The sequence below is a fragment of the Grammomys surdaster genome, unplaced genomic scaffold, assembly GCF_004785775.1.
Source record: "Grammomys surdaster isolate TR1022 unplaced genomic scaffold, NIH_TR_1.0 1164, whole genome shotgun sequence".
Taxonomy (NCBI): Eukaryota; Metazoa; Chordata; class Mammalia; order Rodentia; family Muridae; genus Grammomys; species Grammomys surdaster.
In genome coordinates this window covers 5,964,562-5,980,607 of record NW_021605583.1, presented here as the reverse complement: position 1 = coordinate 5,980,607, position 16,046 = coordinate 5,964,562, and the positions used below count along the sequence as shown (strand labels likewise).

General features: G+C 47.1%; 1 protein-coding gene across 2 annotated transcripts in view; it reads left to right on the top strand.

Moving 5' to 3' along the window:
* The first annotated feature begins 5,479 nt into the window (after window positions 1-5,479).
* The window catches only part of Treh (trehalase), a 12,952-nt gene continuing 2,385 nt past the window's right edge, over window positions 5,480-16,046 (top strand). The window contains exons 1-10 of one of the 2 annotated variants that reach the window (XM_028783687.1): window positions 5,480-5,581; window positions 13,026-13,126; window positions 13,241-13,385; window positions 13,465-13,552; window positions 14,571-14,671; window positions 14,802-14,894; window positions 14,982-15,098; window positions 15,186-15,308; window positions 15,543-15,592; window positions 15,719-15,913. In XM_028783687.1, the coding sequence (XP_028639520.1) occupies window positions 5,502-5,581; window positions 13,026-13,126; window positions 13,241-13,385; window positions 13,465-13,552; window positions 14,571-14,671; window positions 14,802-14,894; window positions 14,982-15,098; window positions 15,186-15,308; window positions 15,543-15,592; window positions 15,719-15,913 (1,093 nt within the window). In that variant the 5' untranslated portion in view covers window positions 5,480-5,501. The remainder of the gene's footprint in view (window positions 5,582-13,025; window positions 13,127-13,240; window positions 13,386-13,464; window positions 13,553-14,570; window positions 14,672-14,801; window positions 14,895-14,981; window positions 15,099-15,185; window positions 15,309-15,542; window positions 15,593-15,718; window positions 15,914-16,046) is intronic. The other variant, XM_028783688.1, reaches the window with a different exon arrangement.

The following is a 16,046-nucleotide window of genomic DNA, read 5'->3' as shown; positions in this document are numbered from 1 at the left end:
GGCATATGCTCAATAAACTATCCCTGTCTGGCTGAGATTGGTGTCTGTATGGTTTGTGAGACAATTCCTGGACCCCAACAGTTTCAATAGGTAAAACAACTCTTTCTGCATATTGAGAGTCTGTATCTACACTAAAAGATTCAGGAAAATCTAATAATATCATAGGAATGGCATACAACACTGATTTTTGAACTAAATCATAAGGAGTCTGAGCCACTTTGCTTATTTTTCCTGACTTGTAACCTGCCTTTCCTGATTTATTTGCGTCAGTATAGAATGCAGGGACTCCAGAAATTGGTGTCACTCTTACTATATGAGGGAGAATCCGATTAGTTCTTCTGATAAACTGAATTCTCTTGCTTGGGAATATTTGTTGTTAATCTCTCCCCCCCAAAATTACTGCAAGTTCTTTGCCAGTGTTCATTTTCTCTCCATGAGGTAATTTCAGCATTGGTAAAAGGTATCACAGTCTCAGCTGGATCTATTCCAGCTGACTGACAAAGTCTCATTTTTTCTTTCAGAATCAATTCAGAAAGCTTCTCTTTAATTTTTTTACTCTGTGTGATAAAAATATCCCCCCTAAGATATTTTCTCTCTACATAAGAATTCCTGTGGGGCTGGAGAGATGGCTCAGCGGTTAAGAACTCAGACTGCTCTTCCAGAGGTCCTGAGTTCAAATCCCAGCAACCACATGGTGGCTCACAACCATCCGTAATGAGATTGGATGCCCTCTTCTGGTGTGTCTGAAGACAGCTACAATGTACTCATCAATAAAATAAATAAATAAATATTTAAAAAATAAATAAATAAATAAATAAATCTAAAAAAAAAAAAAAAAGAATTCCTGTGGGAGAATGAGTAGAGGGAAAAATAACTAAAATACAATCCAGCTTTGGATTCAATCAATCCACACGTACATCCTGTAATCTCTTTCCCACCAGAGCCAATTCTCTCTCAGCTTAAGCTGATAATTTTCTTGGACTATTTAAATACTTATCACCTTGTAAGGTTTGAAATAAATTACTTAGTTCTTGAGTAGTTAATCCAATTATGGGCCATAGCCAGTTAATATCTCCCAGCAATTTTTTGAAAATCATTAAGATTTTGTAATTGATCTCTCCTGATTTGTACTTTCTGAATTTTACTTCTATAAACCTATCTTGTTTCCTAGATAATTAATAGAATCTCCTCTTTGTATTTTCTCAGGGGCATTTGTAATCTCCAGCAAGCCAAAATTGTCTTTACTTCATCAAACATTTTTTTCTAAGGTATCTGCATCTGAATCAGCCAGTAAGAGATCATCCATATAATAGTAAATTTTAGATTGAGGAAACTGTTTGCAAATTATATCTAATGGCTGTTGTACAAAATATTGGCACAAGGTAGGACTGTTTAATATTCCTTGTGGTAAGAATTTCCAATAATATCTCTTTATTGGACAACTATTATTATAAGTAGGTACTGGGAAATCAAACCTTTCCCTATGATGCTCATGCAAAGGAATTGTGAAAAAAGCAATCTTTTAAAACCAATTACTATCAGAGGCTATAACTTAAGTTACAGAGAAGGCAAGGAAATTCCAGGTTGTAAAGAGCTCATTGGCTGAATCATCTTATTTATGCCTCTTATATCTGTAATTGTTGGGGGTCCCGGAGTCACCCACAAATCACATGAACACCAATCACAGTCAGGCAGGATGGTTTATTGAATGCACCACAGTAATACTGATTGATCAGGGCTGTAGCTCAGAATTTGGGGGCTGAGCCACAATGACAAACACCTTATTCTATCAGCTTATAAAGGCTAAAACCACAAAAAAAACCACAGTGAGCTCATATTCAGGTGCAGGACATGGTGCCTGGTAGTCAGGTTAGATGTAACAGTTCATATTGAAACTTTAATCTGATGGGTCCTACGTAAAGCTTTGTGGAATTTCCTAAGTTTAACAAACCTCAGAACATACAGAACATACTGGGTATGTGGTCAGCATGACCTTGCTTTGAGTCAAGTTATTTTTCTGTGTCAATAACTAGCAGGCATGTTACAGCAACAATATGAATAGCTGGCAGTGCTGGAACAAAATGGCTGCAGCTATGCTGAGGGAGGGGTAGACCTCAACATTTCTCCCTTTGAGTTGTTTCAGTGAGTCAAATCATTGACTCAAATTTTTTCTCTGAGGCCAGGGTCCAGTGGATGTTGTCTGATGACCCATTGCTGGTCCAGGTCCTGATGTTTACAAGAGCCAAACTTCAGATGAGAGTGTTGAGTCCAGGATTGGATCCCATCTATTTTTATGGCCATCAGGGTGGTCAGGATCATGAAGTGGGGTCCTCTTCAGTGTTGGACCAGGGGGATTCATTTTTGACTTAGCCTTTCAGCTTGTTAGGTAGAAAAAGGGGCATCATATTTTTCTTCTGTAACTGCTTCTAGCTGACATGAGGTTGTTGCCATAGGGACCCAGGAATGCCAAAATGCTAAGTCAAGGATGGGCAATGGGGCATTTATCAGATGCATCTGATTAGCTGATCCAGCTGAAAGACAGACAGCAATCACATCAGCTGGACTGGCTAACATCAGCTTTCAGCAAGTCAGAGATCAGCAGTTTCACAGGTGATTCCTGGATAGAGTTGTCAGCCAAGTGAAAATCTGGTGAGGCAAATACAGAAGAGGGACATAAGTTAAAATTGTCTAGTAATTGGGAAAGGTAAGCAATCCCAAGACCAAGGGAAAATCCAGTTTTCTAGAACAGGAGTTGTACTCATCTGGAGTCCATTTGATCTGAGGCAGGTGGATCCAAATCTTACGACTTTTTGATTCCCTGAAGCTCATGCGAATTTTAGTTTACCAAACGATGACCATTAGTATTTACCATTGCACTGAAATCCGTATTTTAGAAAAAGTATTTAAAAAGTATCTGTAAGACAACAGGAGTAGATGCAGACCTAGCAAAAGCTATAGTTTTGGGTTGAAAGGCATGAAACATTCTTTTCTCAGTCCGGAGAGTTAGATATGTAGATTGAACAGAGACTTTTTTAGCACGATGAGAAGCACCCTTCAGTCTATATGCAGAAGACAACTAAAGGGAATTTAAAAATCTTGAGCTTGTGACTGAATTGTAGGCAGCCAGTGCTCCATTAGTTTGTCAAAACTCCAATAATCAATGTTAAAATCCTGAACTTCGAAATCTTGGTATAATAATAGCAAGGGAGATACATAAAATCATTTTTGTACCTCTCCACCTTGCATTTATGTACCTTAAACCACCTTCTTAGACCCTCCAATCTTAAGCATCTTCTTAGACTCTCCAACATTTATAACTTACATTTGCAGGCTGGAGAGATGGCTCAGTGGTTAAGAGCACTGACTGCTCTTCCAGAGGTCCTGAGTTCAAATCCCAGCAACCACATGGTGGCTCACAACCATCTGTAATGAGATTTGATGCCCTCTTCTGGTGTGTCTGAAGACAGCTACAGTGTACTACTCATAAATAAAATAAATAAATCTTTAAAAAAAATAACTTACATTTGCCAAACTCAAAACATCTTTTATTTGAAGCATTTTTTTTATTTTAAATCATTTTTCTTGGGGGCTGGAGAGATGGCTCAGATGGTTAAGAGCACTGACTGCACTTCCAGAGGTCCTGAGTTCAACTCCCAGCACCCACATGGTGGCTCCCAACCATCTGTAACGTATACAGTTCCCTCTTCTGGAATGTCTAAAGGCTATACTGCACTCATATACATAAAACGAATACATATATCCTTACAATTACAAAATCATTTTTCAAAAAAAAATCATTTTTCTCTCACCATTCAAGTTTTTTACATCCTCTAGTCTTTATCATTTGCATTATCAATTATAAACACTTTTTTTCTAGACTCACAAACATTTTTTTCTCAGATCTTAAATAAATGTTACATTTTACATATTTTCATCCAATTACTTATTCTGAGACACAGGCAGTTGGCTATTGAGAGCAAACATTTAAAAGAAGGAATAGTAAAAAGTTACACTCTTTAATATGAAACCTGTGAGCAAGGCTGATATCACAAAGGAATCTCTCCTTCCCCACACCTAGAAAACTTCTCAAACTGAAGTCCCTCCCTTCTACTTCCTGTGGGTCTCTCTATCCATCTTGACTCCCTTTTACTCTCTATGTTTTTTTCCTGTCATGCTCTGTCTCTTGACTATGGTTGAGTTTATTTAATCCTGTTTATAGTAAACAAAAAGCTCCTGGATTAAAGGTATGTGCTAAGGCTGAGCCATACCACAGCTAGAAACAGGTTTTTCAAATACTCTGCAACAGCTGTCAGCCCAGCCCTAGAGGAAAGGACACACCAGTCCCTGAGCTCAGAAGTCACAGCTGCCAGGAGACTCTTCCTGAGCCTGGGCCCTCCTCCCTGTGGCTGTTTTAGGCCATAGACCTGGATGGACTATATTGTGTCTTTGTTGCAGCCTCCCAAGAGCTCTGTGGCTCTGTCCAACACCCCTTCCCTCCTCACCTCTCCCCTGCCACCACTCATAAGCATAAGCCTCTGAAAGCCTAATCTGATGCTTCAGACCACCATTTCATTGGTTCTCTTTGGGGAACTGAATCCCTCTGTCTTGGCAAAATCTTTTCCTATCTATCTATCTATCTATCTATCTATCTATCTATCTATCTATCTATCTATCTATCTATCATCTATCTATTTTTATGTTTATGGGTATTTGCCTGCATGTATATATGTGTGAGAGCATCAGATCCCCTGGAATTGGAGTTACAGACAGTAGTGATCTGCCATATAGGTGCTGAGAACTGAACCAGGGTTCTCTGGAAGAGCAGCCAATATTCTTAACCTCTGAGCCCATTTCTCCAGCTCCTTGGTAAAAACCTTTTCAGTACCTGGTGCCAGCATGTCCCTCCAGCGTGGCACACAACATCTGCAGCAAGTCTCTGGATGTCTCATGTGATGGAATGGCCTCCTGACTATTCCTCAAGACTCAGTGCAGATATCATCTTATGGTGGGGCTTTCCTGACCCATTCCCTGAGAGGCTGTCCTGTGTTCTCACAGGGTCTCCTGTAGATAACAGTGAGTTTGACATCACATTGGAGAAGACTTGAACCATTCTGTTTAAAATGATAAAAGAAGTGGTCCCTTCTGGCATTTGTGACTTAGGAGCCACATACAGACTTGGTGTCTAACTTATACTTGGGTAACCTCAGTTGTGGCCCTGGCCCTTAGGTGCCCACCCATATGACTCTGAGGAAAGTCTCTGAGCGTGTGGCACCAGTTAGAATTGAGAAATGGAAGAAAGTGGCCGATGGGATAGTGACCACTGTGACTGGAGGGCAGAAGTGGTAAGCAGTCCACAGAAGTTGAAACACACATCCCACCTCAGGAGGCCACACCTCACGGTCTGGACTTTGGCTGACCTGGGTAGGCAAGTGAAGCAGGCCGTGCTCGGCAAGCCAGAGGTGCCAGGGCTTGCTCATTCCGTTCCAGGCACCGTGCCCAGGATGACCTGGGAGCTGCACCTGCTGCTTCTGCTGGGGCTGGGACTTAGGTCCCAGGAGGCCCTGCCACCACCCTGTGAGAGGTAGGGGTGTGGGGAGGAAGACGAGGGTGGAAGGCTGGGATGAGATCTCACCCTCTGAGGGCCAGCCTTTCAGAGGAGAGGAAAGAAGAAGCCGAGCTTGTAGGGGTAGGAGGATCAAAACCAGACACCAAACTCACTATGTTGGAACAAGCTGGAACTCTGAGGCAGCCCTATGTATGATTCTGGAGCTGTTGACCAAAGCCCGCTCTCCACCAGAGTTCACCAGCCAAGCTGCTCCTTGGACTAAACAGGGCTGTTCTCTCCACTGTTCTAGCAAACCTTTTCTAGCCTGGTGTGAGGGGAGTCTAGGTCCTGTCAAGAGCTTATGGGGTTCAGCCTACCCTGCTGCTCTTTCTGGGTCCCAGGGTAGGTCAATACTTTCTCCTGAGCTTCAGCTTCTATGAGCAAATACAAAGATGGAGGTTGGGGGTGCCATCCTGCCTCCTGGATATGGAACTGTCACACTCTCTTCCACATAAACTCACGGAGCCCTCCTGCCACCCCCACATCACCAACTCTTGCAAGAAGGGTAAAAACAGGGCCTAGGGTGGTGAAGAGCAAAGAGAAGCCAGGAAGCTAAGTAAGCAAGGAGTAAGCAGAAGGGGGAGTCTTAGAGGAGGCAACGGGCCAACGAAATGTGGAAGGAGCCATCTTTGAACAGAAGGGGAGAGGCAAGGCAAAGACTCTGCAGGGCAAAGGCTCTGAGGTGTCCACCAAGGGTCACAAAGTCCCATGTGGCCTGGACAGAAGTAGAACCGGGCTATGAGTTGGAGATGGCTCTAAGGAAAGGGAGACCAAGCCCTCGGGTGGCAGGACTGGGGTGGGGGTGGGGCTTCAGAGTTGATAAGGGATGCCTGGAGACTGAGCTGTGAATATTCATTGATGCCCAGTTGGAGTATGGAAGGAAAGGAAGGATCTGGAATAATCACCAGGACTTGTTCAGCAGTAGGCAGGAGTTCAGAGCGGCTATTTGATGCAGTCTCTTGTGTCCTGCTGAGCTATTTGCAGAGTGCCCAGCATGAGTGGCTGCTTGTCCCTGAGACCAGTCGTCTACTTGGACAGTCACATGGGTGCTTGTGGATGGACACCACTGAAGGCACAGATGTATAGGGTAGAGTCCAGGAGAGAAGAAACTCAAGTTTTCTCCCAGAGGACGTGCACATGAAGTACCGCTAACCAGGAGGCACCCCTGAGTCTTCATGTTGAGTTTCTTGAGATTGTTCCCAGTGACCCCTGTAGGACTCCAAAGATTAAACTGACATCATGTGGCCTGTTGCCTCCATCATAAATGACAGCATTAGCCTACAATAGCCAGTGTGCTTCAAGTCCCATGTAAACACTCATCAGGCAGCTCACTCTGATGTCTTAGTCCTGTTCTGTCAGGTAGAGGTGGGAACATGGTCCCCTGTGCAGCGGCATTTCTCTGCTGTGTGACGAAGACCCTGAATGGTCCTCCTCTTGGGTTCTTGGCAAGTTATCTCTCAGCCCTTGGGATTTCTCATGGGATAAGACTGCCTTTGTTGCTTAGCATGGGCCTTTGTGGCTTATGAAGATAAGGTGATTAGTGGCATTGTCCCCAGGAGCTTCTAGCATGACTCAGGATGGGGACAGGCACTCCAGAAACACAAGAAGGTGTTTAGAAACTTGGACCTTTGAGTCACAAGATACCATTCGACCTTCAGGAAAAGGAAGATTCCTGTTCATGGAAGATTCCATCACATGGCCAGTGATTCAGTTAACTGGGCTCTTTGGTTTTTTTGTTTTGTTTTTTTTTGTTTTTTGTTTTGTTTTTCAAGACAGGATTTCTCTGTGTAGCCCTTGCTGTCCTGGAACTCACTCTGTAGACCAGGCTGGCCTCGAACTCAGAAATCCGCCTGCCTCTGCCTCCCAAGTGCTGGGATTAAAGGTGTGAGCCACCACCACCCGGCAACTGGGCTCTTTGTAATGAGAGCCTGACCAAAACACTACATTCCAGACACTGGTGAAGCTTTCTGGTTGGAGACACAGCGGTGGGTTGGTAGGGTGAAGCATCGTGGTTTCCCAGTAAGAAACGTCACGATGGTCTAGAGTTTTCCTACTTCTACCCTTGTGTGTCTTTCTTTGGCTCATCCTGATTTCCTCTCCATAAGAAAAATATAATCAGTTGGGCATGGTGGCACACGTCTTTAATGCCTCATGAGGCAGAGGGAGACCGATCTCTGAGTTTCAGGGCAGCCTGGTCTACACAGCAAATTCCAGGACAGCCAGGGCTACACAGAGAAAACCTGTCACAAAAAAGAAGAGAAAAATATAGCCAAAAGTATAGTGGTTTCCCAGGTTCTGGGTTCTAGCAAATTATGGAATCTGAGGGGATTATGGGAAACGGCCCCCACCCCCGCATTTATACACAGTTGATCAGAATTGCAGGTGGAATGAGGACCCCCTAAGCTTCCTATGGTTGTCCTCTTCATAAAGGAAAGACTATTCCCTTAGCCTGTGTGTGGAATCTGCCTGTCTCCAGGTGGCTTGCTCCAGAATTAAATTGCAGTTAGTGTCAGTGTGTGTTTTAGGAGAATGACATTAACCCCTTAGGGGACTATTCAGAGAAGAACAAAAGATCAAGTGATGAGGACCTTTTCATTCCTGGGTGACCATAGGTCATCTGAGTGTCCCCTTTGGTACTAAAGAATACTTGTGTGACTTTTGGCACACACCTTTAATCCCAGCACTCAGGAAGCAGAGGCAGGAGGATCTCTGTCAGTTCCAGGCCAGCCTGGTCTACAAAGGGAGTTCCAGGACAGCTAGAGCTACACAGAGAGACTGTGTCTCAAAAACAACAACAAAAACCCAAACACACAGAATAGTTCCGCTGTGGTTAATGATGGGATTTTGAGATGATCCATCTAATTCCGAGGGGACTGCCTCCCTAATCCTCGAGGCAAAGGGCATCAATAAGGAACAAGGAGGGGCTGGAGAGATGGCTCAGTGTTTAAGAATACAATCCTTTTCCAGAGGATTGAAGCTCAGATCCCAGCACCCACACATGGGTCAGTGTTTAAGAATACAGTCCTCTTCCAGAGGATTGGAGTTCGGTTCCCAGTACCCACACCTGGCAGCTCACACTTGGCTACAACTTCAGCTCTGAGTGATCCAACACCGTCTGTGTCCTTAGTGGGACATGGGACACAGGGTGTAGCTTGTTTGTAGAGGCTCTCCCCTAGCGTGAGTTATGTCCTGGGTTTGATCCCAGTCCTGCATAAGCAAAGCATGGTGGCCCCTACCTCTAATCCCAGCTCTTGGGAGATGGAGACAGGAGAATTACAAGTTCAGTCAGCCTGTAGGTTGTCCTCAGCTACATAGGAGGCTACCTTGAGCTACATGAGACCCTGTCTCAAAGACTAAACTATTAACTGAGGAGATAACTCCGTGCGTCTCACTGTGGAGTCCAGGCTAATTCTAGCCTCTCCATCCTCCTACCTCACCCGCTGGAGTATGGGATTATAGGCAGAGGGATTGCTCACCTTCTGAGGAGCAGCAGCCTTTGGACACCTTCCCCCATAATTGCTGATACTTTGAACTAGAGAATTACAGGCTGGTGAGGTAATAGTAGCTATTAGATATTGGTTGAAATTTCCCCTGAAAGTAAAGGCCATGGAATACTGTTGACACATGACAAGAGTAGGGCATCCTGGTCAATGTTGAAATAAATGTTCTGGGAAAGAGGCTTGTGCCCTGTGGACACTCTCAAGGAACCCACAGTGTGTTCTCTCTGGTGGCTTAGAGACCAGGTGTGGGAGAGCCTGGCCTGACTGAGCCAGTTCTTCCTGTGGGGGAGAGGACAGTCCAGCTGTTGTTTTCTTGTCACCTGAGCTAGCTTGCTTGCTGCTCTCTCTCTCTCTCTCTCTCTCTCTCTCTCTCTCTCTCTCTCTCTCTCTCTCTCTCTCTCTCTCAATCTCTCTCCTGATGCCAAGCTCCCAGTAGCAGGATGACCGCTACATGTGCCAGAAGCCAGGGTAGTTCCCAAGCATGGAAGTGAAGCTGTGCCTATCAGTAAGAATTCCCATGCAGTGTGCAACCAGCTACTCCAGACTGTAGACCGCCAGAGACCCTCAGATTTGTAACTGGAGTCGGAGTAGGGCGGTTTCATTAGACTTAAACACGTGGGACCTGATGAGTATCAGAACTGAACTGTCAACATCTCAGTTATCCTGGCTTCCATTCAGGTTGTTTTTTAATTACTTCTTTCTTTCTTTGTTTTGATACAGTGTCTCTCTGTGTAGCCCTGGCTGTCCGGGAACTCCCTATGAGGACCACCCTGGCCTCGAACTCATAGAGATCCTCCCCAGACAGTAAGATTAAAAGACATTTACCAGGACTAGAGAGATGGCTCAGCCATTAAGAGCACTGGCAACTCTTCCAGAGGTCCTGAGTTCAATTCCCAGCAACCACATGGTGGCTTATAACCACCTACAATGACATCTGGTGCCCCCTTCTGGTCTGCAGATAGTATATGCAGGCAGAATGCTGTATACATAATAAATAAATAAATCTTAAAAAAAAGGGGGGGGGGCCGGGCGGTGGTGGCGCACGCCTTTAATCCCAGCACTTGGGAGGCAGAGGCAGGAGGATTTCTGAGTTCTAGGCCAGCCTGGTCTACAGAGTGAGTTCCAGGATAGCCAGGGCTACACAGAGGAACCCTGTCTCGAAACCCCCCCCCCCAAAAAAAGGGGGGGGGTTTGCCAGCATACCTGAGAAATACTTTGTTTGTTTTTTGTTTTATGTTTACAAGTGTTTTGCCTGCATGTAAGTGCATCATATGCACACAGTACCTGAAGAGGCCAGAAGAAGGCATCAGATCCCCTGAAACTGCAGTCAGAGATGCTTGTGAGCCACCATGTGGTTGCTTGGGACAGAACCCAGGTCCTCTGCAGGGACAGCAAATGCTCTTAACTAATCAGCTGACTCTCCAGCCCTGCTGGCCAAGACTTTTTTTTTTTTAAACTTTATTTAATGGATAAGTGTTCTGCTGCCAGAAGAAGGCACAGATCCCCTTATAGATGGTCGTGACCCACCATGTGGTTGCTGGGAATTGAACTCAGGACCTCTGGAAGAGCATCCAGTGCTCTTAGCCACTGAGCCATCTCTTCAGCCCTGGCCAAGACTTTTATAACAACATCATCCTGTACTTCTGGATATTTCTACTTATAGAACTTACATAAAAGACACAGTGCTGGTCAGTTGGTGTATGGCAGTATTTGAAGGTATCAATAAAGACTAGTGACAGATTTAAAGAAACGATCCATCTTCCTTAATAACCTCTATTGGATGTGTTTAGCAATAACTTGATAGATCTCCTTGGTCTGTTTGTGCCATAGACAAACGTGGTAGAAATACTGAGTTCAGAAAGGACTCAGTTCTCAGGCCAGTCTGTTCTGTTGGCACTCTGTCCAGAAGATACTCTTGCTTGAACTCCCAGTACGAGTGCCATTAAATAAGCTATTTACACTGGGTAGTTAAGCTTACCAGTGGTGTCTGCATTCCATGTCCACATAACGCAGTGATGTTCAACTTCCTTACAGACGAGTCTGTGAAAATTTTCTGTGCCTCATCTATTTACCAAATACGGTGTGTAGACATTGCTGCCTGGTGGGAAGGGAGGGGCTTTGATTATTTTCTGGGTTCCATGTTGGTTGGTCACCCAGCCTCAGTTCAAAAGCTTGGACCAAAATGGGTCCCCGTAGCCCATCATCATATCATAGAACCCGGGCCTTCTTAAAAGGGGACACAAGTAGTCCTCAGAAAAGTACCTAACTGTCCTTCCTGGTGTCCCAAGGGGTGTGTCGTCTGACCCTTACAGCAAGGGAGGCCAGAGTGCATCAGCGCGTGTTGTAAGCCTGCAGGAAATATGGCAGAAGGGTTGGAGATGTCCCTTGCACCCTGGAAGCTGGGGTGCAAGGTGTTGCCCATAACTACTTTGGCCTCAATATGCATTAAATAATCAGGAGGCTCCCCCCTGTTGGGGCAGTGCCCTGCCCTCCCCGGGCTGGGTCCTGGCATTATCTGGTATTATTTATCGATTTGACTTGCCCTTCCTCTTCCCTTTTCCAACCTTTGCTCCCCTCCAGGGAGAGATCTGTTTGCTCTAATGAATAAATCTTTACCTCTGAATGCTTCTCCTCGTTAAGAGTAAGTTTCCGTTGAGCTCAGTGTCCCACGTTTGTAAATCTCAGCACCCAGGAGGCTGCTCAAGGCAAGGGGATCTAGAGTTTGAGACCAGCCTGAGCTACACACACAGTAACAGCCCATCTCAAAAAAAAAAAAAAAAAAAAAACCAGGACAGAACAAAAGGCAGAGGCTGGTAAGTCTTTGTGAGTTCAAGGCCAGCCTAGTTTACATAGTGAGACCCCATCTTAGGAATAAACAGGCAAAATAACAAGGGAGTACAGAGCTGGCTCCTCAGTTAGAGCGCTTGCAGAGAACTTGGAGTCAGTTCCCTATATGTCCGTTTAATATGCTGTCACTCGGACCACTGGTGGCCTCTGGGACTGTATTCTCTCTCTCTCTCTCTCTCTCTCTCTCTCTCTCTCTCCCTCTCTCTCTCTCTCTGGTTTTTCGAGACAGGGTTTCTCTGTGTAGTCCTGGCTGTCCTGGAACTCACTCTGTGGACCAGGCTAGACTGGAACTCAGAAATCCACCTGCCTCTGCCTCCCAAGTGCTGGGATTAAAGGCGTGCACCACCACTGCCCAACTCTCTCTCTCTCTCTCTCTCTCTCTCTCAATTAAAAAATGTATGGGTATTTGGTCCGCATGTACATCCATCCACCACTTGTATACTTGTATGCCTGGTACCCACGGAGGCCAGAAGAGGCATCGGAGAACTCTAAAACAGGAGTTACAGACAGTTGTGGGCAGCCTTGTGGGCACTGGGCATTGAACTTAGGTCCTCTGGAGCAGCAAGAGCTCTTAACTACCCAGCTATTTCTCCAGCACTTACTTTATTCTTTTGAAGAAAATGAGTCTGGTAGTCTTGTTTGTTTGTCTCTTGAATTTGGAGTTCCCTTAAGACACTCGCTGTGGCCTGAGATTCTTTATCTAGTGCTTCCCTCTCCTCCCCTCCCCTCTCCTCCCCTCCCCTCCCCTCCCTTCCTCTTCCCTTCCCTTTTCTTCCCTTTTCTGAGATAGGGTCTCATGATGTAGCCATGGCTATCCTGGAACTCTATATGTTTGAGGCTGGTCTCTAACTCATGTAAATCTGCCTGCCCCAACTCTGGAATCCTGACATTTTAAGGATATGTTCTACCACACCCAGCTTGGGAAGATTTATTAAGGCATTTCCACAGGCAGGCTTAGAGGTGGGACATGACTTTAATCCCAGTACTCTGGAGGCAGATGAGGTGGATCTCTGAGTTAGAGGCTAGCTTGGTCTACATATCAAGTTCCAGTACCACCCCGACTGTCTCTACAGCCAGATCTACTGCCATGGAGAGCTCCTTCACCAAGTTCAGATGGCCAAGCTCTACCAAGATGACAAGCAGTTTGTGGATATGTCACTGGCGACATCCCCAGGTAAAGCCACCTTGTCTTGTTCTTCTACCAGGCGGGTGAGGGAGAAGCAGAGACTTCCCTGATCGGGGTGGGTCTCATCATACCCACTGACCCTCAGTGTCACCTGCTCTCCAGATGAAGTCCTGCAGAAGTTCAGGGAGCTGGACATGGCCCACAACCATAGCATCCCCAGGGAACAGCTTCAGGAATTTGTCCAGAGTCACTTCCAGCCTGTGGGGCAAGAGCTGCAGTCCTGGACCCCTGAGGACTGGAAGGACAGGTACTGCTCTGGAGGGAAGACAGGAAAGGATCCCTCACTTGATGGACCTCCACAAACCCTGTGGGACCATCTTTTTTAGCCCTCAGTTCCTGCAGAAGATCTCAGATGCCAAGCTTCGTGTCTGGGCGGAGGAGCTACACACGATCTGGAAGAAGCTGGGAAAGAAGGTAGCAGTGACCTGGGCCTGCTTTATGGCCCAGATGACTGCTCCAGGCATGGGACAGAGCCCTTCCTGGTGGGACCCTCAGTGCCTGGGAGCACAGATATTTCCTAAGATCACAGCCCTAAGCTCTAAGCCTTCTAGAATGCTCATCTGATTCTAACCCCCACATCCTTCCATGCTACCCAAGCTTGTCCTGCTGCCCAGAGCTTACCAGTGCTGCCTCCTGCAGCCAAGAAGGGCACAGCATGGGGGGGGGGGCGTGGGCGTGTCCTCTGCCTTTCTCCCTTCCTGAGCTTCTGGGCCAGGCTCAGTCCGAAGGACAGTTATTTTGGCTGCATGTTGTCAGCCTGTGTTCAGCCCAGTGCTGAGGGACTCTCCTGCCTGGCAGTCTGCCCTAAGGCTGCCCAGGACCAGCCACTCCAGTAGGAACACACCTGACCCTCATCCTGCTGCTTGTTCACAATGATTGAGGAAGGCTAAACTCCCCGCTAACACGCCTAGAGCTGGCAGGAACAGGTTGAAGAAGAACTCAAGGGAGGGGCCTCACATCAGTTCTCACTGCCCCCATCTTAACTGCCTTTGGGCAAAGACCATGGGTTTCATCATCCTGAGAGGGGGCAGGGAGGGTGTTCCCCTACTAAGTTTGGTTTCAAGTGGCAAGGTGGAGGGGGTGGGGGTGGGGGAGCAGGCACGTGGGGTGGGGGAGGTTTAAGGATTAAGGGAGACCTCGAATAGCATCTGCCTCATCTGGGTCACAACAATGGACATTGCCAGTGGTCACCTGCCTGAGCGGTCCAGGTTTCAGCACACCACAGAGTTGAGCCAGGACCCCTGAGTCTGGCATGTGGAGACTTGAGGATACCAAGACTCCCAGAATTCAGCCTTGATCACGCAGCAAAACAAAAGGAACAAGAGATGTAGCCTCCCCAGCTAGGACTGGCAGGCCGTCTGCCCCCACCCTCAGCATCCTCCACCCTCATGGCTGATGCTGGGCTCCTCTGGGCCCTCTTCCCTGATTCCAGATGAAAACAGAAGTCCTCAGCCACCCTGAGCGGTCCTCCCTGATCTATTCAGAGCACCCCTTCATTGTGCCCGGAGGACGCTTTGTCGAATTCTATTACTGGTGAGTGCCCACATCCTAAAGGCTAAGGGCTCGTGGAGACTGGCAGAGGTGTGGAGAGCCCAGGACCAGCATCTCCAACACGGGAGTGCCGGATAGAAAGTACAAGCTGGCCCATGAGGCTCCTTCTCAGGGACTCGTACTGGGTGATGGAAGGCCTGCTTCTCTCCGAGATGGCTTCAACGGTGAAGGGTATGCTGCAGAACTTTCTGGATCTGGTGAAGACGTAAGAAGGGATCTTGAGCAGGGAGCTGGGCTTGCCTTGGGCTTGTTCTTGGGCCAGGAGGTAGCTAAGCAGAGTCCGTGTTGACAGCTACGGACATATCCCCAACGGCGGACGTGTGTATTACCTGCAACGGAGTCACCCCCCACTCTTGACGCTCATGATGGATCGATATGTGGCTCACACCAAGGATGTCGCCTTCCTTCAGTGGGTACCCTGACAGTGTTGGAGACTTCCCAGGGCCAAGGGCAATGACTTTGTACCTGGGCTCAGGTGTTGCTTGCTCCAACCCAGGGAGAATATTGGGACTCTAGCCTTGGAACTGGACTTCTGGACTGTGAACAGGACTGTGTCTGTGGGCTCAGGAGGACAAAGCTATGTCTTGAATCGCTACTATGTCCCTTACGGGGGACCCAGGTGAGAAGCTGGTTTGCACTCAGTCCCTTGTCTGCTCACTCTGAAATGAGCATCTCTGGAACCCCGAGCTGGAGGGGTGACTCAGTTCATCAGATGTGGCCCCTGGGAGCCTTAGGCCTCCTTGTGCTGTGTGTGTCGGGGTGGCAGGTAGCTGAGTCAACACGACCTAGCTTTCTAGTTGGTAGAGAGGCTTAGCACCTCCCAATGTTGGGCTGTTGTCTTTCTCTTGGCTAGGCCAGAGTCCTACAGCAAAGATGCAGAACTGGCAAACACCATTCCAGAAGGTAAGCAGAAACAGAAGGAGGAAGGACTGACGGGGGTGGGGGGGTACTGTGACTGTCCAGCTTTGATCTGTGGCTGCTTGGTCCTGTAGTCAGCTGTGGCCTGGGGTTACTGTTCTGTCCTCACAGGGGACCAAGAGACTTTGTTGGCTGAGCTCAAGGCTGGAGCTGAGTCTGGCTGGGACTTCTCTTCACGCTGGCTTGTTGGAGGCCCAGACCCTGATTTGCTTAGCAGCATCCGAACCAGCAAAATGGTACCTGCTGACCTGAACGCGTTTCTATGCCAAGCAGAAGAACTGATGAGTAACTTCTACTCCAGACTAGGTGAGTACCCCATGACAGGAGACAGGCCAGTGTGGGCTCCTGCATCAGCCTGAGCCAGTTCAAGCCTTCACCCTTATGGAAACAGGGAGAGAGAGAGAGAGAGAGAGAGAGAGAGAGAGAGAGAGAGAGAGAG